The following is a 25,074-nucleotide window of genomic DNA, read 5'->3' as shown; positions in this document are numbered from 1 at the left end:
TATATCTTATAATACAACCATACAGTTTTGTATACTACCTTAGGCTGAGGATAAAATAGAGCCTTCCAGGCAGGAGTAACTCAATAAGCAGAAATACTCCTGACACATCTGAATATACAGTGAATTCCCAAGCAAGCAAAACAGTGTTTATACCTGCAACCAATTAACAGGAGCCGTGAAGCCTGAGCTTACAGAAAATTTGTGTATTACTTTTATACTCAAACAAGTGCTCTGTGCTTTGATCCCAAACTTACACTTAAACAAGTCTGATCAAGCACACGGCTTCAGCACAAAAGCTGCCCACAGCACCACAGGTAGTTAAGGCCCGACACTGACACCGTTTTAACATCTTACCAGAAAGCACTCCGAAAACATCAAGACAAGGCCGTAGCTGCTAACCAATCCACCCAAAATAATGCATTCAAGAACATCTCATCCCCATGACTTGTAAATAAGTCCACATCCAAAGTACCAGTGCAAGAGGCTCCTTGAAAGTAGATGATTTCCTAAAAAAGGAAGTGGACTCATAGTGGTCAACCCTCCAGTTTCACACATCAGGTCTCTTACCTCTTTTCTACTATTTCCAGAGTGAGGTGCAGCAGTTCCCTCTTGCTTTTCTCCCTCCGTTTGATCATCTCCAAGATGGTGACAGCTCGGCTCAGGTCCCTGCGCAGCTTCAGCATCTTCTCATAGGACGCTTCATCATTCTTTCGGTTCTGACAACATAGACGTGAGAATTCAGACAGTGCCACATCATTATTTTTAAAGCATCATGACTACTTCAAGTTAGTGCTGGCAGTTTTTTTCTAAGCCTCTAATGTCAATATGATAAAAGATTACCGTCACATACGTTATTAAAGGAAGGTCAGACACACACATGAGGAGTATACCAACAGTCACATAGCTACTGGCAAGCCTATTTTCAACTTTACCTTCCTGGTCTGCATCTTCTCTGTCCGTCGGCGGAAGGCCACGTAAGGGTCGCTGGTGCTAGATCCATCCCTCTTCTCCTGCTTGACGCAGGGGATGAGGCAGCCACCCTTGCAGGTTTTCCTCTTGCGGCTCCAGTAGTCAAACACCTCTTTGATTAGCTCATCATCCTCCTTTAGCAGCAGTTTGGCCTCCTGGAGACTGACGAGCTGCAGAGCAAAAAGGGCAAAGACCAGATCAGTGCAACAGCAAGAGCTTTTGTATCATTGATGGAAAAAAAAAAGCACACAGCTAACAGATATCAGGAGTTTTAAACAAGCTTTTGGTCATTTAAATACAACAACATAAAAGTATTTTGGTTTTCAGACCACACCACACAAAGACAAACTTAAACTGTTACAGACGCAATTAACAGTCACAAGATCTCTTCTGCCACAACTAAAGAGGCTGAAGACTTGAAAATGGTCCACCTCTCAAATGACTGGAGGAAACACGTAATTATTCTGTCAACAGTAAAGCCAGAGGTGGAAACCAGTGCTTTCCCCAACAGGTTGAGAAGTACCTGCTGTCCGCTTCCTTTCTCCAGTCGATCTATCATTTCTTCAAACTGCAGGGCGGTGATTTCCATTTTCTTCCTCAGCTTATTCACAAACGTATCATCTTCTGAATCTAGGTCGTAGTCTGGCTGCTCTGTATCCAAACTGAAAGCTGTTAAAAGGAGAGATAGACAAAGGCCATTTTATTTAAAAGACAAACTGTTACTAAGCACCAAAAGCAAAACAAAAACAAACAAAATGAAAATGAATGAAAACCAGTAGATTAAACATGTTGCATTCTGACTAAGATGAGAGTTGGATATACGCTGTGCTATTCTGGTCATCCAACATAAAAGAATCACAGTCGTGGCTCATGGACCTACTTCACACTGCACTGTGAGAAAAGTTAAAAAAAAAAACTCACTTCAGTGGTTTTAAAACTAGAGATAGACAGAAATGATGAAGAACATCCCTTCATCTATCATCCAAACAGATAGGGCTGTGAAGATTATTACGTTTTCATGAACAATCATTTGTCATATTAATCATTTTCATTACTGATTAAACCATTTGTTAAATATCTCAGTTTTATAAGCTTTTTAACAGCTATTTGGAGGAACTGAATATAGCAACTTTAAAAACTTTACGAAAAAGATATGTTATTAGTCCACAACAAAGACAAATATGCAACAAGATTGCGTCATTAGAAGGAAGTCAATTTGATCACTTAAGTCTTTGAACTCTGTAATACTTTTAGCAGTTTCACCTAGCTGTCACCAAACAGGTGAATGATGACTCTCATGCAACTGAAGACGATCGTCTTAACTGTCATCTGATTACACAGTTTCAAAAGATGTGGTGAACAATGTGATGCTGCTATGTAAAGCAGAACCAATCCCAGATGGAGTAAATGGAGGTAAAATGTGCAACAAGACATTTTGGGACCCTTAGAGAGACTAATGCCCCTTTTCCACCGCCAAGCTAGCCCTACTCTACTCGGTTCGATATAGCCCAACACTACACTACACGACACAGCACCAGTAACATTTTCTTTTCCACCCAAACTGTGGCCTGGAAGTGGGCGGAGTCGGCCCGTTCACCACTAACGTGACGTCGGTTTCAGGTGACTACAAAGTGTCACGCCGCGGTTAGTCAAAAGTAAACACAAGATCGAGTGTAATGTGTAATGCAGTTGACAATCCATATTGTTTAGTTAAACCAAGCTCTTTATTAAAAAAGACAGTACAAAAGTAAACAGCAGGAGTTCTCTCAGATACAGGCGGTGACGCCAGGTTGGTGCCGGTGGAATGCAGATAGCAGCTGTTGCCTCAGCTGCAGATTGCGATGCCATTGTCGGTTCTGAAGCCTGCAGGATTGGAGGATCTTCGCTGACCTCAGCAACCGAACACTCATCGGTTGCACAAACCGAGTCTTGAGTAAAAAAAAATAAAAAGTGTGAACATACGAAACGCATACACGTAACCGCATAGGTGAGACACTGTGCTAGCATTCCAAAACAGCGTTGTTTGCTAGCTCACTCAGAACAACTTATGAGACACCTGTGTAACGTTTTACACAAGTTAAAGACTGAACATGTATTTGTTACGATATAAAACATGCATTTGTTAAGACATATGCGTTGCACCAATGGGATAAGAACAACTTACCATTTTTCATCGCCTCCAACAAAGACGTCGCCGTATCCATGCCGTTCGCCGGGCTGTGACCGTAAATGCCGTCCATTTGGTCGAACCACTTCCATGTCTTTCGGTTTGACCCACTCCGGCTGTTGTGGTCCTTTACCTGCCGGTAATAGCTCTTCAGCTTGTCTCGGCACTGCTGAGAATTCCGGTGATAGCATGGGTAGCCATCAGCTTGGTTATATCCTGGAACACCTTCTCATTTCATGTCGCTCCGTCCAGTTCCTTCTGCACGCGGTCCTCAGCCACCACACACAGAAAGGTCTGCACCTCGCTCACTGTCCATGGGTTGGCTTTCTTTCTCTGGTCTTCCATCTTCACAATTCTGTTTATTCTCTGGTTCTCTCGCAGTTGTGTTTTCATACATGGCGGGTGTTTCATACATAAAGCTCCCCGAGCTTCGTTGCGTGTATGACGTAATTTCACCTGACCAATCAGTGGACAGCACTGATCATGTGACGTTTTAGCACCGACAAGTACCTACTAGACCCACCTCTGAAGCAGGTACTTGCCGGGGCTCAAAATTGTAACGGGTCCCACCTTCAACCCGCGGTGGAAAAGCTCCCAACCAGGGTAGAGTGGGACCGTGTAGAGCTGTGTTGGTACAAAAATGTTCGGTGGAAAAGGGGCATTAAATGCAGCCGAGTTGTATGTAATATGCGCCGTGTCCTGCAGCTTTAATGGAGGATGTAGCTTGGGGAATAAAAAAGTATTGAAACTGCTGTTGCACATCGTAAAACGGGATTCATAAGATACTGTACCCATACAGTTAATTTTGTGCCACAATTTGCACGACTTACACAAAACTTAAGAGGATTGTTAAAATCAGTAATTAGCCACCATCAAACAGTAAAACACTGCCTCAGGGCAAACATCAGCATCCAAACAGTCTGTTCCAGTCTGGCAGAAACTTCTAGCAATGGCTTCCCCCGGACATGCTCTAAATTAGTAGCCACTGTGACCCCTGACAGAGGAGGAAAACGTTTAATGTGCTGTCACTACCAGAGTGCCATGATGATACGCTGACAAAACCTCAGGCATTTTGAAATGGAATGCAGTATTCCTCGTCTATCCCATAAGAGATTTTCATGGTATTATAATACAACTATCACATTAGTTGCAGTGGCCCTTAAAAGAAAAACAGGACAGACCAAGAAAGACAAAACTATTTTATAAGGGATGTGTTGTGCAAGGCTGTCAGGGAGGAAAGGAGATGCATGAAAGCAGGTAAGATTCTCCTTTTGAACATACCCTTAAAATTAGCAGCCAATGTCTTCCAGAACCAACAAACACACAAATCTCTCAACCAGCACCTGCTTCATACAAACAGCAGCATCCCCGCATGCTCACAGAGCACTCGCACAGCCCAAGAGGATAATCCAGCTGCAAGCAGTCTGCTACTCACGCTGTATGTGAATAAGCTGCTTTGGCATTTTGAACTCTCCGGGGTAGAGGGACTCGTAGTGCGTGATGTTGCACTCTGCCTCGGGGACTGGGATAACCATGTTGTCCCGCTTCTCGCCATAGACCTGCTGCGCCGAGATGGCTCGCTGGAGATGGTGCTCCTGGAGGAGAGAAAATAAAGAGATGGATCAAGATGGATTCTAATCTAAGGATTTTCCCCTAAATTGTTTATTTCGTTCCAAAATCTGCATGTTGACAAACGGCTTAACAAGTACAAAATCAAATTACTCAAAAATATGTAAGTGGAAAACGTAATTGGCTCAGAAATAGCATATCAAAACAGGTTGCGGCTGCCAGAGCCTCGTAGCTTTCTAAATCCTTCTGTCTCATTTGTTGACAATCTTCAACTGTTTTTATGTTTTCCTTTTAAACCCAACCTCTCCTCATTTGTGTCGGCTTGTATAAATAGGCAGAAGATACAATTTGACAGTGTACGTGAGCATATATATATATATATAAAAAAATTAGGGCTGGGCGAGTTAACTCGTTATTATCGCGTTAACTTGTTAACGCAGGTTTTATTATTTATTTTATTATTGTAAAAGTCTCTTAATGTCTGCTGCAGAACCGGAAAAGTTATAATATTGAAGAAATAGCATTCTTAGCATTGTTGCTGGTACCAATAAATAATCAAAGTAATACTGGCCACTTTAGCTGCTTCTCAACCAACGGCAGAGTCATTCCCCAGAGGCAATCTTCACGGTCAAAACTAGGATTCTTTAACTTCCACTTCTCTTCTGCATCAAATTCACAGTTACAGCAAACACCACGAAGCATGGAGTAATAAAATAAAAATAAACTAACAGGTAACATCACCGCTACAGGTGCTCCTCGGTCTCTGTGTGAAGCTCACGGAGCTAACCGGCGCTACTTCCTGTTTTACCCGTTTCAACATGAAAGCACGTATTTCAAAATAAATTTTTAAAAAACCTCCTGCATTTACAGCCAAGTTGAATTGTCTTCTCAGCGTAGTAGTTCCAGTCTAAAATATCACTTAAAGGCAAAACACACAACTGATAGCAGCAAGTCATTCAAGGAAACAGACAGTGGAGCGAGGCTTCTACATAAAAATGCTGATGTAAAAAGTGTGTTTGCACAACAAATGTTACAGCACTTTCATTAATTTTTGGATTTTGCGTCCAAATGCCATTAATCAGGGAAATCATGTGATTAATTAGATTAAAAATTTTAATCGTTGCCCAGCCCTAATTTATATATACACATTTCATATCAACACAGTAAATTAGTCATCAGTAAGAGAACGGTGTAGGAGTATCAGCAGATGTACTTTAAAAAGGTGAGTTTTCAGAGTCAGTAGTCATACTTTGAAGCACTGCACAGGTCACAACACCGACTCATTTTTATCTATGCCTCCGGTGTGGAATAAGTCCCAGAGCTGCACAAGGTGAAGAACTTGCCTTAACATTTAACAGAAACGCTGCTGCACATTCTGTGCCGTGGGATCACGTCCAAAATAGCTGCAAGTTTCTGATCCAGAGAAAAAAAAAACTGGCCAACACACACAAACAAAAACAGGCAGTTTGACTCTTGAACTAAGCAAGGAAACTATTTTTGTTTCATGACATAATCTGATATTAAAATGGAAAATGTAATGCTAGGAAGATATACATCCTATTTTTCCTAACTTCTGTTGAAATGATCTAAGAACACAACTGATAAGCTTTCACTGAAACAGTTCACACCATATTATGTCTTAGCAAACACTCACTTTATGCCCTGGTTTACAATCTGGATTAAAAAGGCTGGAAATGTTTTCCAAATGCATGCTTATGCCGTAGTAGACTCTCACTGGAGGCTTGTTCTGCGGTTGATGCAACAGATGGCCAATCCAGCCAAACTGACTCGAGGCCCATCTTGCTCTAACAAGTATTCTCACAGAGTGCCTACTCATTTTACACATTACACGCAGTTCACAACCACGGTTTCTTGCCCAAATTTTGAAATATGGGTCAGTGTTTAAAAAAAAATACAGAGCACCAAGGCAATGATATGCTTGCATTGGTAATTTTCCGTACTTGAAAACTATTTTGCTGTATAAACTTACAAGTGATTGGAGCTTTAAGTATAACCCAAAACCACGGAAAGCTTTGTATGAGGCTACAGGAGTTGGCTCACAGCATGAGTCCAGGTTTGAGCCATCTGCCCTTGGTAGGTTTATCAAGCACAGTAGTATACTTAATCTACAAACAATACACAAAGTAAACAGCTTGATCAGTCAGTTATGTCAAAGTTCACCTAAGAGGATTCAGACACTAAATAAATACATAAAAATCTACAACCTACTGAAGCCCATCCTGCTTTCTGGTAACTCCAAATAATTATTAGAACATAGTAAATTGCCAACTACTCACAAATTACTTCTAATCAAGCACAATTTTAAGGCAACATGCTACTCTAAGTCGGGCTGAATATGGTATGCTGAACATCCAACAAGCTCACACATGAAGACCAAAGGTTCAGGTTAAGAAAAGAGAAACTGCGCTGTGGCTCCGACTGTTTGTGCACTGTCCAAGCAAGATTTGTTCAGCCACGTTCAATACGATCCCTACAAGCAGCCAGCAGCATCATGCAACAGCTTTGAGTTATACGGTCTTCAACAGCCCCTTTCAAACTTTAAAAGTGTAAAAAATATGTTTTTTCCTCCCAACTGAAGAGTATAGAGCAGAAACATAGCAAATTCAGTTTTATCAGGGATCTGCTGCTTTAACTGTACAGCGATTACAAGGAGAAACTACTCTGCAAGAACTACAATGTTCAGTAATAAAACGATTCTTCTGGTCAGTCAACCGTTAACAGGCGTCACTGCGAGGCCCGTTACAGCATGAGGACAGACTATTGCTTAATCCAGAAACCGTTGATTTGACATGACCTTATAGAAACTATGAGACAACACTTGTTGTCACGTTGCACTTTTGTTAAAGTAAATCTTTCTATGAAGCTCACTGTCTGACATGTGGATCGACCTTGAGCTTTTGTGAGCTAAAGAATCTGCATGAATATGCATGTCTGGAGCCAATTAAACCCGACCCAGGCCCAGACCTGCCTTTTCAAGCTTTTGGGAAGCATATAATCATTACAGCTTGCAGCGGGTTGCCCTAACCCCCATCTGACCTGAAGAGATCCCGATCTTTCACAGCTGTGATCCGCAGAACCCTCGCTCTGAGCCTGGGATTTCTTTGCCGAGGAATTGGGCAATTGGAGATGAAAGACTTTTGTGAGTGGTGCATGGGGATATGTGAAGAGGTTATTTCAGACCCTACTGCAACAGTGCAACAGCCTCAAAGTTTAAACTTAACATCGAGGTATCACGTAACCATACTCGCATGTGCACTGCAGCCCTGAAGTGTAAAAGAAAGAGCTGAACGTTAGAAGGCAAATGTCAGCAGCGGTAGGACCACATATCGGGTTAACTATTCCCTGCCAGCTGGATAGCGCCAAGTGTGTGTAACGTCCAAATGAGATCAGATGTTAAACAAGTGTTTGGCTGAAAATTTACTCCTAGTGATTGTGTGATCCACTAATGTAGGCTGCTTTTACCTCCTTTCTGCAAACGCAACCATCGTTTTCAACTCAAAGCTTAAAAAAAAAAAGATATTGATATATATGATATGATATTGATGATATTACAGTCAAATATCGTTATTGATAGACACAGAAACAGTCATCAATAAAGAGGTTTAGCTCCCCAATGTGGTGCTGATGAAACAGACTTCGGCAGCAAACTTCCCACATCAACATCCTGCATCCTTGTACCATGACCACCGAAGCACCACGGCAGATCGTCTCTCGTGAGATCTCGTCTGACACAGATAATCTCCTGTTTTCCCATCACATGTGTGAAAGGGAAACTCAGGACAGACAAAAATCAGGACTTGATTCGGTAGATAGAATGTGTTTGGACACTAAGTGGAGCAAAATCATGTAAGTTTTTCTTTAGTCTTGCATCATATAAATGTGTTGCTGCTCAAAAGCTCTTCCGATGACTTTTCTTTTTTTATCTAATAATGCATAAGATGTTTTCCTCTTTTCTCGGTTTAGTTCCAGGATTTTGTATTACAGAAATGTATCTTTATAAAAAGATAGCATCTGTTCTTTCACTGCCCGTGCATGCCGTTATGGGATACATAAGCAACCCAAACCATGTGAAAGTAATTCACCTCCACACCATGAAAGATGCTGGCTCCAGAAGGGATAACAAAACCAGAGGATGCATGCACCAGAATGTCAAAACTTATTTCAAATTTTCACCTGTGAGAGCACAGAAGAGTCCTCCTCCACGCCTTTGCTAATCTCAAATAAATCTAGACACAAAGAAAGGCACACAGCCAAAAGTTTCTACAATTCGGTAAAATAAAATACTTTAGAGGGGAAAAAAAAAAAAAAAAAAAAAAAAAGCGGAGGCTTCACAATCGCAGTTCTGCTTTTCTGTCTCAGCCACAGATGCAGATAAGGAGTAGGACAAGAAAATCTCTTTTTTTCACAGCACCACACGTTCCTTCCATTCAATGTTTCCAAGAAAAATAGATTTGACTCCAATAAAAGTTTCCATGGCAACAACAGCATGGCCTCCTGCAGGTGTTTTCAGCTGAAGCCGACCAGAGGAAGGTGAGTATGTCGAGGACGACAATTCATACAGCATACACCCAGTTACAAATCTACAGAAGCAACACAAACTATACAGTTCAACTGGAGCATAAAACGGTAGTGACGCACTAATTTACATCCATTACAACCAGGGCTCCAGAAAAATTCTTTGCACCATAACATTTTTCATACTCATTGGCAGCAATAAAAATAACTGTAAATAGGCATAATGTGTAGGATGATGCTTCCAATACATCCATCTCTTTATGAATAGAAGGATTTGTCTGCATATGGTTGTCCACATTTGAATGATTTGTGGCTTAAATTCAATAAAAGACATCCCTTGTCTTGCTATATTACTAGCAACATTATATTTTATCATCATCTCTGATCCCTCCCTGCTTCAGTTTGTAGCTGCCTGACACTGAAATGCTTTACGGGGGGGGGGGGCAATATGTTGGTTGGACAGTTGTTAAGACCATGTGCTTTCTTTCTTTGTTTAGACAAAATGTTTCCAGCATTTTCATTGGGCATGTTGATACCAACAATACCCAAATTCTGTACATTTTATTTTACTCAAGCCACAGAAAGTGGGCTAACCAGCCTGTTTGAAATCTGTATATTTGGGCGTTTTTTAATCTTAAATTAGCTCTGGCTCTGATGCGATTTTTAATGCTCAGACAAGCTAACTCTTAACCAGCTAACTGGTTTCTTGCCTGGGGCATGGGAGTACGCTGTTGATCACATTTCAGTGGCCACTTTCAGAGCCAGAAACAGGGAAATGTGTTACAGCAGCAGGGTATTAAAAAGAAAACTATCAATGCTTCTCTTCCTCTTCGGTTGCAGGTTACTAGCATACGATTTCATTTAAGCAGCTGCTGATATGTGTGGCAGGAGACAGACCATGGAAAAGAACTCTGGTTAAAGCTCAGTAAGCAGCATTTGTTTAAACCTATGATCTACAGGGAGAATGTATGTTGCCTTTCATCAACAACCACAAAATGCATTACATTGCTGTTGGTACTTAAGTGCTACAGGACTGAAATGGGTGTGTTCCATCAAGTCGAAGCCAAAGTGTTCACTGGGGGAAGTTCATTTAACCTAAAATCCTAAAATGAATAGAGAATTCACAGCTGAGCAGGGCCAAGGACTCTTTTTATCAATTTATCCTTTGAAATACTTGGTTTTACACCTGCAACTCTGAATCGCACATTAAGATTCCTGCACAGTTACGTGTGTGCAGATGTTTACGTCACACACGTACATGCACAGACCCTTTACACTCTTTTAAGTCCTCACTGGGGCATAAAAACACAACTGAGCCACAGAAAAGAGGTCAGCTCTTTACGGTGTGTTGTCTAATTTGTAATTAAGCATTTTGTGCCACTGCAAATAATGAGGGTGCAAATTATGTATCTTCAGTCTAACTGAGGTTTGAAGCTAAGAATGCTGATAAGTGAGACATACAGAAGCAGTCACAGGATTCAAATTTCTTCAGATTCAGCTCAACCTAGACGAGACAAAATGGTGAACTAATCACAGTCCTGCTATCAGTGCTTGCTTGTCAAACTCTATGCCTACTCGCAAGTTAAATCAACATTATTTTCAATCCCACGTGTAGTCCTTTGTCTGCTCGTCATAACAACACTCCATTGTTGATGAATAGGATGTGGGTCAGGGATCTAAGCCATGCAGTGCCTTGTAGTAAAACTGCCCTCTTTATCTCTTCTGTCACACTGTTATGTAATGACACTGTGTGTATGTGTACAGTAGTTGGGGAGGGCCAGGGGTGAGGGATTTCTGCTGACTGTGCATCGTGTCAGAACTTTCCTTGTGTTTCCGTCTGCCATGGCATCTCAGAGGATTATAAATTAGCGGTTAATTAATATATTGGAGGAGTTTGGGTAATGAATATCCCCTTCAGAGCCTTAAGATAAAGAATTACTCCACTTACATGGCTTTACAGGAAAGGCACAATGCAATATTTTCTTCATTTGCATTTGAAAATAAGTACCAAGTAAAACAAAATGCAACCAAATAATAGACAACTGCCCTCACAGACCATTTTTGAAAATGAATCTGTATTTGTACTACCACTTTGTTGTAACACCAACATACAAACGCAAAAATAAACCTCAATTATAAAGCCAATTCTGCCAGTGAAGCTATAACACTGCATGAAAACTGTGAATAGTAATAAATAAACTATTTCTCAAATAAATTTGTAATGCAAAATACAATTAACTGCAGACTGTAAGAAATGTGCTGTTCATCCAGTGAAATGTGGCATTATTGCTGCATACTACATTTTTTTATATTGAATAGAATATTGATGACACCAATCATGATCCTTAAATCGATGATCAAACCATCATATGGCATGTTAATCTGTAGCTTCCATTGTTACCATAGCATACAATTCGCGGCACAGTATGCCTCAGCTGCGCTGTGGATGTATGCGGATGTACGTTGTGATTTAGCTTTTTTCCCCCTCTATATTCTCCGCTAAACAGGCAGCACACATGGCAGGGCTGGAACTGTCAACACGCAACAGCTAGCTGTCAAACCCAGCTGAAGGCCCAGTGTCTCCCCCTGGCGTTTATTCACCGAAACTACACTACGTCTGGGGCCTATCCCGCTTGCCTTTACCAACGATAAAGTCAACAAAATGGAGGAACCGAAGCGAGTCACGTGACTTCTTTGTGCATTCAGGCGTCGTTTTCGGCCAGACAAATTGTCAAAACACGGCTAACGTATAAAATATCCCAATGCTGCAACCTTCTATTGCCAGTTGTTTAGGAACGGTTTGGTAATATTCAACATTCATCGAGATCTGTCGTGTGCACGAAACGACAGGAATGGCCGCCATTTTGCAAAAGCTTGCGCAGGCAACATAGTGGCGCCTCTCGTTATGAATACACCAAAAGGGGTCCACCAGCAACCGGGCGGTAATGAAATAACATACCGATTCCTCCTCTTTTTCCATCCCAGTTGGCATCTGTGGCACTGCCCGGTTGATCGAGGCATATTCGTGCAGGTCCGGCAAATCCTCGCAGCGGAAGACGGGCAGGGGCTTACTAGCATCCAACGCCCGTGCCCGAAACGACAATTTACTCATTTTTATTACAAAAGATACAGCATAAATCTATTCGATCTGCTAGGAGTAACAGCAGGTCTGCTTCGAGTTCTCATGGATGAATCTGTGACGGTCTCTGAGAGTCAGCCGGTCGATAAAAGGCAAGCTTAGGTCCGTAGAAGCGCGAACAGAGCCGGGCGGGCCCGGGTCTCGGTCGCTCTCTATCGGTCTCTTTTGCTCCTGCGCTCCGCTGTTCCTCTCCGGTTCAATACGCCATGGCCAACATGGCGGACATTACAAACTCATGCAGCTCACCGCTCGCTCCAAGCGGCCCAACCCCCTCGATCACACAAACAGCCATTCCCACGCAGTTTCGCACGCGTGCGCGCTCGCGAAACACTTGGGGTGGGAGAGAAGGAGGGGGGTTAACCAACAGATGGGGGGGAAACGCTGGATGCTGATGATGGGACGTGAACTTAAAGTATTGGGATGTTCTCATCTTATAAAACGCAAGTCCGAAGCAAAAACACTCATTTATGCATCAAATAATTAGAGTAAATATAAAATTGGGACAAAACACAATACTTAAGACTAGATTATATTAAACTTTTACACACAACAAGTTACATGAGAATGTTTAATCTTGCAAAGCAGGCAACAATTTAAATTGATGTGTAGAAATTATGGTGAACCAATACATGATTTACCAAATCAATTAAAACGTTTAGCATATATCGCCACCCTGTGGTCCACACCATTCCACTACAATTCTCTATCGTTTCAAATGAAGTGTTTTAGTTGTTTCACTAAAAGAAAGACTTGTTGAATGAATGTAAAACTAGTTTCCACACATATGTAAGTTTTTCTTTCTGCAGAAATTCTGTTGTGTCCACTGAATATTTATGGATTGGGTCAACATAATATTCACTGAAACAAAATGAAAAACGCATGAACAAGTTATTTCTACAACACTTGTGTCGGTCTTGTTGAATAAATGAAGACAAAACCAACTGAAACAACGACTGTTGAAGTAAATCCAATAAAGTCAGTTAGATTGACACTCAGCTCTAGTAAACAAATGTTATCAACTGTAAAATTTTAGGTTGACCCAACCCAAATAAATCTATTCGATACACCAGAATTGCTTAATGTTTGGGAAGAAAAAAAAAACATGATTACAGTATAGCTCTTTTGTTCATTCAACAAGCCTCAAGTCTTTATTTCAATTACTTTATCTACAACCAAGAAGAATGAAGAATGGATCCATTCAAGATGGCGGGGTGGGCTGGTGGCTTGGCAGGAGCCGCAGTCGCGCCGACCAAATCCTCAGCCTTGCTTTTATCTGCACTCTACAAACCAGCAAAGAGAAGCCATGGTCTCATCCGTGTCACCAAGGCCATACAGAGGCAGATGCCCGAGAACTTTACAGAGAGATCTGTACTTTTAATCTACTCTGTATTGCTAATTGTTCTTTTCGGTCCGCTGCTGCGGGATCAATCAGCTGATTAGCTCACGAGAAACCGCCTTACCGATACAACTTGCTACACTAAATGAACGGAGCCAATTCACCACCTACTCTACTATCTTACGAGATGGTCGAGCAACTGCACCATCGGAACGAACAAACACAGCACGAGATAAAGCTTCACGAACATACAGAAAGCTACTCGCCTACCTGTTGACAACCCTTCTCCTTGCCGGCGATGTGCAGCTGAACCCGGGGCCCGTCATCACGCATGATTTCCAGCCTCTAGCCGGGATACTCTCGGACCAAGGTAACTCCAATCAACCGGGATATTCATCCCGAAACCCGGCAGTCCAAAAACACTTTAACATTGGCCTCTTCCAAACTGTCCAACATTCCAAAATCATCTGGGATCCACACGCAAAACCGAAAGGTCTTCTTGGGGGACATTTGAACATTCGTAGCGTTAAACGAAAAACTGAACAACTTGAAACACTTCTCACCGGCTCAAATCTGGACTACCTGTGTTTATCTGAAACATGGCTGACCACATCGTCGCCTGTAGCGTCTTTCACAATGCCTGGCTACAATGTTTTTAGAAAAGACAGAAATAAAGGAAGGGGCGGTGGACTGCTCATGTACGTGAAAGATGACATTAAATGTAAACAGATTGACCTGGCATCAGCAAATGACATGGAATGTATTGCCGTAACTATCACCTTGTCTCAGCAAATGTCATTTAATGTTATTGGTGTATATAGACCTCCCTCATCTGACATTACCTTTTATGAACATTTCAAAAACCTGCTTAAAGAATTAGATACTAAAAAAGAATGTATAGTTCTAGGTGATTTTAATCTAAACTGGGCAGAAAAAACCATAAGAAAGAAACTTAAAGCACTTACAAATCAATTCGAAATGACTCAATTAATAGATGGACCAACTAGAATCACAAATTCCTCAAAAACACAAATTGATCTAATTTTTAGTAATAAGCCTGAGAGAATCATCAAATCTTTTAATCTCCTCACTGGTTTGTCAGATCACAATATGACTCTTATTTCAAGGAAATTAACAAACAAACGATTTACTTAATCGCCAAGGCATCAAAAAACACTCCCATGGAATAAGGAAACAGGACATGAATACATTTAAGGAAGAACTAGGTCAAATTGAGTGGACTGATGTTCTACAAACAGATGATCTAGAGGCTTCTTGTGAATCCTTCATAGGCACAGTAAATAAAATTAAGGAAAAATACAACAGATCATTTAAAAACAGACGTGCTAAGAGTAACCTACCTTGGTTTAATGAGAAACTGTGGGATTTAATGAAAAAACGTGATTTTGCTTTAAAAATAGCACTTAAGTCCAAATCAATTAGTGAGGGACGAGTTTTTAAAAATCTCCGCAACAAAGTGGTTAATGAATTAAGAAAAGCAAAAGCCAATTTCTTCATGACTATTATTAAAGAAGGGAAAGGAAATAGCAAATTAATATGGAAGAATATTAATAAGTTAACAAAGACTGACAGTAAGCAAAATCAAGGACATGGACGAGAACTGAAAATACAGGGAATTATTACAAATGATTTGAATGAAATTGCCCCCACATTTAATAAATATTTTATTGACTCAGTACAGAATTTGTCACACGCCTTTGGTGCAAGATCTAAACAAATCTCAGCACCGAAACACACCAAAACGGTTTTTAACATAACTGAAGTTCCTCAAGGAAAGGTTTTAAAAATCCTAAGCACTTTAAAGTCTTCTAAGGCAAAAGATGTGTTTGAGTGGGACTCAACTTTTATTAAAAGCAATAATCACTCCCTCAGCACTCCAATTGCACGTTTGGTTAATATGTCATTTAAACAGTCAACCTTCCAAAATGCATGGAAGTCTGCAGTTGTAGTTCCAATTTTTAAAACAGGTGAACCAACTGAGGTGAAAAATTATAGACCCATCAGTATCTTGCCCGTTGTATCTAAGATCGCTGAAAAAGTGGTAGCTGAACAACTAACCGCCTTTTTAAACTCAGGACAAGACTCACTTCATCCTATGCAATTTGGGTTCAGGAAAAATCATTCAACTGAAATGGCAACCTGCTATCTCATTGAAAAAAATCAAAACAAATATTGACAGTGGGAGAGCTGTAGGTGCTGTATTTTTGGACCTGAGCAAAGCATTTGATACTGTTAATCATAGTGTTCTGCTCTCAAAAATGTCCAATTTTAATTTGTCTGTGGAAACAATGAAATGGATGGAGTCCTACCTCACTGGAAGAAAACAATGCACCAGAGTTGGGGATAGTACCTCATCTTTTATTGGCTGCTCTGTTGGGGTCCCGCAGGGCTCAATTTTAGGACCTCTTTTATTTAGCTTATATGTAAATGATCTGCCACTTGTATGTCCAGAAGTTGACACCCAAATGTACGCAGATGACACGGTCATCCTCGCACATGGAAAGAACAGATGTGAGGTGGCAGCCAAATTAACAGAAGCATTGGCTGAAATTTCTGATTGGCTCTCAGAGTCCTGCCTGACACTCAACATCAGCAAAACAGCATGTATGTACTTTTATAATAGAAAAAACAGAAATCAGCCTGATATCATTGTTAATGGAGAAAGGATCCAGACTGTTTCAAATTTTAAATATTTAGGAATAACTGTTGACTCACAGCTCTCCTTTAAGAAACATGTGAAGCAGGTGTGTAATACAGTCAAATTCAATTTAAGGAATTTTAGGTACATTAGGAACCAGCTCCCTCTGGATGCAGCAAAACTTTACATGCACTCCATGATCTTTTCACACATCTCTTACTGTTTTACAAGCTGGTCACAAACTGGGAAAACAACAATTGCTCCACTGCAAACACTTTACAAACAAACACTCAAAGTACTGGATAAAAAGCCATTCAAATATCACCACTGTAAAATCATTCAAAGGCATAATCTCATGACCTTTGACAGCTTTTTGTTTCTTGCCGATGTATGTTTAGTTTACAAAATAATTAACAATTTGGCCGCTCCTCCGTTGAATGAGTTTGTGTCACTGCACTCAGACAATGGAAGGAGAACTAGAACGTCCAACAGAGGGGACTATGTAGTACAGCACAGATCCACTGAGTTTGGCACATCCGTATTTTCAGTTAGAGGCACAAAGTCTTGGAACTCAGTACCGAGCCAGATAAGACAGTGGAACACCTTTGCTGTTTTTAAATGTAAGATGAAGTCATGGCTGAAATCAAACCAAGCATGTACCCATCATGCATAGACTGTTGTCTTAATGTTGTGATGTCCTGTTGTTATGGTGTCCTAATGTTGTGCTGTTGTTGTTGTTGTGTCCTAATGTTGTGATTTTACTGTTTGTATTATGCTGCTGTGTTTTATTGTTGTAGAATTGTGCGTTACTGTTTTTGTTAGGTTTTCCTTTTGACAGAGATCCTCTGTTTCCTGCCCAGGGACTACAGATGAAAATTAGCTTATAGCTAACTCTGGTACTGCTAATGAGCTGTGCATTGTCCCTGCTAAATAAACAAATAAATAAATAAATGTGCAACACATTAACACGGTTGATGTTACTGTGCCGTCATTGCTATCATTGTGTTACACAGAAGAATTGTGTTCACTCAAAGGAATGCATGAAAGGGTGGGCAACAACGAAAACAGCTCACAGTGTTAGAATTTTAACCGTTTCCTCCCCAGAGTCTGGACCTCATCTTGGGAGGCGTTTTTGTTTTTTATACAGATATGGTGGCAGTGCTGAAAAATTGAGCCAATGCATTTATGCATGAATAATAAATCTGATCGATCAGACGTTTCCCAAGTGGTATTGAATGGTAGATCAAAATCTGACCACTTTCAGCGTTTATAATTCCACCAATTTGTTGACAAAGGGTTACTTTACCAACTCCACTGGTTGAAATGCAGCCGCAATCATGGGTTGTAGACACTCACTGTCCCACCTCCATCTAAAACTACCCCATACACATTGATGACTATTTGCAGCAAAAGAGTTAATTATGGATTCATAACTCCACAAGTCCTGTTGCAACTGATTTTCAGTCCAGTTCTTAAGTAATCCTACATACCTGAGACTTTTCTTCCCGTTACCCTTCCTCTTTTTCAGCAAAGACCCAACGCATTAACCTATGATTCAATCAGTGTTCACTGGTTTAAAAAATAAACAAAAAAAAAATTGGAAGACTTTCAGAAAGCCTGGAGAACTATTACTCAAGATGACTAGAAAGACTGGCTGCTTGAAAACAAAGAGGGGTGGCTAAAGACTTTTGCACAGTACTGTTGTGTAGTCGTTTTCCCCTCCTTTGCAACTTTTTCGTGTTGATGACTGTCAGATTCGGTGTGTAAAAGTTTCTGCAAACTGGGCATATTCAGAGGTCAGTCTGTGCAGTACTGATGTACTGCAATGTTTATTTATAATCTGTTAGACACATCTTTCCCTTCACTTATGACAACCTGTGTTATTCAACAACAGTCAAAGGAATAAGCAACTTTCAAACCTGATCATTTCCGAAATGCTGCAGTCGTTTGTCACAAAAGATCACACCACGTTCTGTCGGTTAAATCAAACAAATAATATATTCTTAGTTTAACAGCTGCTGCAGGACATCTTACTGTAGTTTATTTTAAAAGCCACAAGTGTGTTGCCTGCACAAAGGCAGAGGAAGCAAGACTGAAAATCTGAAAAGTCAACTTTATGGTAGAAAACCAGCTCCAAGTCCAGACTCAAATATTCATAAACAAACCCCGTACTAATTACATTTAATCTTACTGCTCCGCGTCAAAATGATGGACAACATCATGGCTCTAGTGACGAATTTCAAGTGAACTGTTATCTTACAAAAAAGTCAATACAGGAATGACTCCAGGTGCCACCGTCATCAGTCATCATCAGCTTTTGAAGAGGAATTAATCACAGAGCATCAAGGAACGAGGTTTGCTGCTTGTATCAACAAGAAATTGCAACATGCCAGTCACATTACTTCTAAAGAACATTTCTGCAGCGCAACTGTTAGCCAAAGGGCGATTTTCACACTACACACAGTTTTCACATGTCATTTGGTTGGTTTTTTGCATTCCCTTCGACGCAAACCAGGCAACTGCGAGTGTTGCGTCAACCCAAACACCCTCAGACAACACACTCTTTGCTCAATGCTTTTCTTGTATACCTATATTCTAACTAATGGGTGTGTGATATAACAACACATAATATATATTTGTTTATTTTTTTTATCATTTTAAGTGTACAGTACTTTGGTCAAATATATATATATATATTTTTTTTTAAATGTGCTTTACAAATAAATTGTATTGGATTCAGGCGTTAAGTCTTTGCGATAAAACAATGTACCTTCAGAATAATAAAGCCATTAAAAAACTCATGGATTGGATGAAAATGTCTATGTGAATACATTCATGAAGTAGATTTAAAATCTTGCAAGGCTAAACGAGTCATTGCATGATGAGAACAAGACTGATAATGGGTGTATGTACCTTTAAAGGGATAGTTCGGGATATTTGACATGAATCTGTATGGCATCACCATAACCAGTGTCGTGCATTCAAACTGACTTACCCCCGACAGTGTCCTGTGAGCCGAGTTCTTGTCCAGTGTTGGTCAAGGCGAAAGTAGTCCGGCTTGTTTGCTGGGGTCAAGAAATTAGCGCGTTTTTCTTCCCAAAACAGTACGTGTGCTAAAGAGTGATTTATTTCATCACAAAAACCGAAGCCGGCAAAAGTCACTCCTCGTTATCACTTGGGCCCTACTGTCTCTCATTGTGTATCAGTGCGCACGTCATTCTGACCGCGAGCTGTGCGCACGAGTTCACTTTGTTTACTGCTCGGGAAGATGTCTGACAACGAGAGCGACGAGGAACATATTGACTTCCGTTCAGAGCCAAGGGGGTATCTTTATGAACCCGTTTATACTGAGGAGGAAGTTCGCCAAATGGACTTAGATCGGGCAGAAAGAGAGAGGGTGGACAGAGAAGTGATGGAAACAGAAGCTGGAGCCACTGCTGGAGCTGCGATACCCAGGGTGGCCGACAAATCCTGGTGCACTTGTTTGAAGTGCGAAGTAATGCAGACAGAGGTGGAATGTTACTGCTGCCACGAGTGGGATTTAGTTATGCCCCAGATACAAAACCTTTCCATAGATGAGGATGTCGGCGGCCGCGGGACAGCTGCTGCCTGCATCACAAATAACGGTGACTTCCCTGCACTCCTGAATGCAGGCGTCTTGAGAACTTTTTTCCATGTTCCCAAGATCAACTGGAAGAGGCGTCCCAGACCAGCTGGACCCGATGGCCAGTTGTCTGCAGAGTAAGTGTTGAGCACTGCCAAAGAACAGAAAGACTCGTGCGCACAGCTCGCGGTCAGAATGACGTGCGCACTGATTCACAACGAGAGACAGTAGGGCCCAAGTGATAAGGAGGAGTGACTTTTGCCGGCTTCGGTTTTTGTAATGAAATAAATCACTCTTTAGCACACGTACTGTTTTGGGAAGAAAAACGCGCTAATTTCTTGACCCCAGCAAACAAGCCGGACTACTTTCGCCTTGACCAACACTGGACAAAAACTCGGCTCACAGGACACTGTCGGGGGTAAGTCAGTTTGAATGCACGACACTGGTTATGGTGATGCCATACAGATTCATGTCAAATATCCCGAACTATCCCTTTAATGCTAATAATCTTTATATATGTGCCTTGTTCATACGATGTCAGAGGACCTGGACCTTTTCTTTTCAGCCACAATAAAAAGGCATGACAGTATGTGTGTTTAAGTCAGGTTCTGGTTTCAATTTAGTAAAAATCGGATTCTTTTTCACTTTTAAGTCAACGCCTTAAAACTATTCTATTCGCAGAGTTAAAACGTGTTTTTACAGCAAAATGTTGCATATTGTGGCTACTTTTAGAGAACATGTTCATCTTTTAACGAGATGCACCACTGCAACACTTTTATCATGATGATAACTCCACAGAACAGCAGTGATTCCCACAGGCTCTCATCTAACTGTGTGATCTCAACAAGTACCATCTCTTAGCTCTTTAGAGAAAGCAACGAGCTATTAAATCTTAAAAAGAATATCAAGTCTGTCCCTGCTGTGCCACTACAGTCTCAAATTTGGGATTTCGGCAAGTCAGACCAGGAGTCAGCAGGTGATCTATGGCTAAGTGACCCTTTATTTCTGAAAGGAAGGGCTCCTGTGGTTTATGTGGCTGAGATTTTGAGAGGAGGTCAGGCATTATAAATAATTATCTCATTATGGAAAAATATTTGTCGTAAAAACTCGTTTCCCACCCTTTAAATGAACGGCAGCAGCATGAAACACAAACTATAAAGGGACAGATGAACTGAGGTTATTACTGTATGTCTGAACAGTAATTCAAAGTACCCAGGGGGCAAAGCGAAAAAACAGACACGGAGCATTGTAAAAGGTTTGACACCAGAAATGATATCTAGGACCTTCAAGGATCACAACCTGGGTGGACAACCCAGTCAACTAGCTGCTGGAAAGCTACAGGGGGCCAAAGACCTTCTCTTTGGGACATGTTCCTGGCGGAATTATGTAAATGCATATATATAGGCACTACAATGGCATATATCTCGATTTGGGATATAGAGAAGACTTTTGGCAACAGCAAGTGCAATCTTTGAGATAGAAAGGTTATCTTGGACTCAAATGGAAGCTTATGAATTAGGGAAGTTTTCTATATACATATTAGGCATAGATATTCACCATAAAGCGCTGAACAATATTAACTTTCATGAGAATTTGTCAGACCAACAGTACCTTTTTTTTTGTCTTTTTTGGGATGTTGAGGGTGATATCTTAAAATGGAGTGGCAGCAAGCCCCAGAATCTTTTTGTCCTGCTTCCCCCTATGTGTCAGGATACTCTCTGCCAAATTGTATAGGTGTGTGACTATTTATGCCATTGTAGTGCCTATATATATGCATTTACATAATTCCGCCAGGAACATGTCCCAAAAAGAAGGTCTTTGGCCCCCTGTAGCTTTCCAGCAGCTAGTTGACCGGGTTGTCCACCCAGGTTGTGATCCTTGAAGGTCCTAGATATCATTTCTGGTGTCAAACCTTTTACAACACTCTGTGTCTGTTTTCGCAAAAACTGGGGTTTTGCCCCCTGGGTAAAGACAGGAATCTACTCAACATTTTTCAAGATGGGTTGAATAATATCAAATTAATACAGCATTTAAGACTGCAAGTGAAAATGTTCCTGGGGTCCATGGAAAACAGAAAGAATTCCTCTTAAACAATGTCTCCTTCACAACTGAGAGAGACACACTGTATAAATCAGTAAATTTAAAACTGAAAAATAAAAAAGCAAAGCAACACATTTATATCTTTTCAACTTAACAGCATTATATTATATATATATTTATATAACTATATTATATTATATATTGTTGTTAATTCAATCATTGTAAATATTTAAAAAAAAATGTTGAGCTACTTGACGAATTTGAATTTCCCCCATTGGGGGATAAATAAAGTATTTTTCTATTCTATTCTATTTCTATTACTTACAAAAGCTTTGGTAATAAACATACTATTCACTTTAATATCAATTTGGGATTACATGCGTGTTAAAATGCATCATCTAAACGGATGGTTGTTGGGGGTTTTTTTTATGTGATTTTACGATACAGAAAGCACATTTATGTGTCTGCGAATGATCCATATACACACATCAGCTAATCTATGCTAGAGAGAAAAACTGGACCACGACGCCTGGTGGCTTAAACATCACGCTGACGACCAGGTCAGTATGTGTCACCTACCTGGGGTGTCGTATATATAGTTTCAGGATAAGCTGATGGATGCAGGTAAGCAGGTGGGGGCAATGTGATGCTTTTAGCAACGTTCTGTTGGGAAAGCTCGGGTTCAGCCATTCATGTAGCTGTTACTTTGACATGCAAGACCAACCTAAACTGCTCCAGATCAAATACACCCTTTCATGAAAACAATATTCCCTGATAGCAGTGGCCTCTTTCAGCAGCATAACTGTGCACCCTGCTACAATGAAAAAAAAAAAATGTTCAAGAATGGTTTTCGGACCACAACGATCCTGGGGTGACAACTACAAATTCTCAATTTAATCAAGCATTTGTGGGATGTGTTGGGACAAGGGATCCGCTCTTGTCGGCTTAGTGCCAGACCCCACAGCTTCCAAGTAAAGATCTAGTTTAGTCAATGTCTCAACTTGTTAGGGGTGTTTTGGCCTGAACAGAGGAGACTTACTCAATATTAGGTGGGTAGTCATAATGTTATGGTTGATAAGTGTCTAAATAAAGGATTTATGAGCAAAACTGAGAATATACTTGCTTTACCCTCACGCTCATGTAAGAATCAAGCTCCATTGTGGTATAACTGTTCACATCACTGCCCACATGCCACATCTGTTACTGAAGGGCTTTTCAAGGGGTCATACCAGCAAACCAAGACTACACAACTTCTTTGTTTGTTGCTTTGAGTTTGATTCCAAAAATCATCCACCGGTCACCGCCGCATTGCATTTTGCGTTAGCGTGGTGTTAATGTTTGAGGATGTGCAAAACAGACCCTCAAAACAGAACGCAGGATACATGAGGTAGCCATCACAGCCACAAATGTGCATGTTCCAAAGCAGGTATATTTTCAGAGTAACATAGTCATGATGGGGAAAAAATATCGATGTGTTGCCTTGCAACAGGGGAGCTTCTAAAATGTTGTGGGGAGCAACATCTCTACAGGTGGAAAAAGTTTGCAGCCCTGTGACATCACAAAATGTCAACATATCAAATGTAAGTATGTACAATGTTGAGAAATAAATAGTTGCACATACATTTAAAGTTTGAGTCTGCTTAGAGTGCATCACAGCCCCAAACTGGCAATCCATTTTTACACTGTCACATGCAGGACCACAACTGATGTAGTAAGAGGATAGTTTTGTACCATGTAGCCTAGTAGAGGAGAGTGATTAAAAAAAGCAAATAACCTGCAGCGGTAAGTAGAGATTCCTTTGGGCATTTGTGAATGATCCAGATGTGGGAGGAAGACATGATAATCATCATCCACCAGGGAGAGATAAGCTTGGATCTGTAGTCCATAATCTAGGCCTGCAAAACAGAGTGTGTTAAGAGAGACGGACTTCATTCAGACATCATTAATCGAGTTAAATTAGTTTAAAATAGATAGCTTTAACTGTCATATTGTTTTCTTTGCTTTTGGGGATTCATTACAACCAACAAAATATGTGAATTCACCGGGGAAAAAAACTCGAGTAGAATTTGGCTACCGTCTAACAATACACACAGCTTTAAACAAGTGCACGTTTAATCATTTTCAGTCGTAAGTTGCATTGCTGCAACCCTATAAAGAGCACAGAAGTAATACCATATATGGAGGCGTAGAGTGGTAAATAGAGCAGGACACGACACCAAAGGAGGGCAAATATTGTTTTTAGCGTATGTGGACGACAAACTGTGGACTACACCACCACGACGTCGACCGCAAAACACCTTTCACGGATTTATGATTTGTTTCTAACCATCTGTGTTTGCACAGGGACCAGCGACACAGCAGCTTACTGAGAGACTGTTAGCTTGAGGCTAGCTTAGCCCAAATACCCTGACCCTGCGCCATTTACCTGCCTGCTCGGTCAGACTACCTACAGTTTTGTTTAAACTCACAACTAACTTGTCTGCTATCAAAAGCCGTCACTTTCATTTCCCACTTAGACGAAAATTAAGAATCTGCCTTGACTTTGAGTTGCAACTTACCTGCTGCTGGCAAAGCCACAAGAGAGGATGGTTATGATGGCAGTTCTTCTGGTTGTCATGCTAGCCCAATGCTAACGTTGGTTAGCTCCCTTTCGGACGCCTGAATGGAGAAGATTTTCCGTCTTTTTACTTTTGAAACTGCGGTCAACTAAGACTGAGAGGTCGCTGAAAGCAAAAGCTTGAACAAAAGAAGGTGATATCGCGTGGCAGACGGGAAATTTGTATAGTTCGCTAAGGTTAGTTCGACCAAAAAAAAAAGGATCCAAACTGACCACCAAGCCACTTTGGAAGCGAATTGTGATTGGACGATGCATTCCACCAATCAGCTCAGGAGAGCTTGGGGATGATGAGCTCACTGGTCCCCTCGATAATGATAAATTGAATTCTGTAATAAGGCATGCAAAAAACACGAACAAATAAGCCATTGAGAAAATGTGATGTTTTGGGGTTTTTTTCAGCCTCCCTATAACCAAAAAGTGATGTTTATGTTTATGTTT

At 40.8% G+C, this 25,074-nt stretch overlaps 1 protein-coding gene across 5 annotated transcripts in view; it reads right to left on the bottom strand.

Moving 5' to 3' along the window:
* The window catches only part of LOC142369653 (enhancer of polycomb homolog 1-like), a 37,041-nt gene extending 12,195 nt beyond the window's left edge, over positions 1-24,846 (bottom strand). For 2 of the 5 annotated variants that reach the window (XM_075451976.1, XM_075451977.1), the window contains exons 1-5: positions 12,201-12,669; positions 4,572-4,731; positions 1,493-1,638; positions 933-1,139; positions 568-716 (exon numbers count right to left, since the gene is read on the bottom strand). In XM_075451976.1, the coding sequence (XP_075308091.1) occupies positions 568-716; positions 933-1,139; positions 1,493-1,638; positions 4,572-4,731; positions 12,201-12,353 (815 nt within the window). In that variant the 5' untranslated portion in view covers positions 12,354-12,669. Of the gene's footprint in view, positions 1-567; positions 717-932; positions 1,140-1,492; positions 1,639-4,571; positions 4,732-12,200; positions 12,672-23,793; positions 23,915-24,577 lie in introns of those variants that run through there. The other 3 variants (XM_075451978.1, XM_075451974.1, XM_075451975.1) reach the window with 3 other exon arrangements.
* Positions 24,847-25,074: the final 228 nt, after the last annotated feature.

Source organism: Odontesthes bonariensis, chromosome 20, assembly GCF_027942865.1.
Source record: "Odontesthes bonariensis isolate fOdoBon6 chromosome 20, fOdoBon6.hap1, whole genome shotgun sequence".
Classification (NCBI taxonomy): Eukaryota; Metazoa; Chordata; class Actinopteri; order Atheriniformes; family Atherinopsidae; genus Odontesthes; species Odontesthes bonariensis.
Note: the sequence above shows the minus strand (reverse complement) of the source record. Positions and strands in the feature narration are given on the sequence as shown.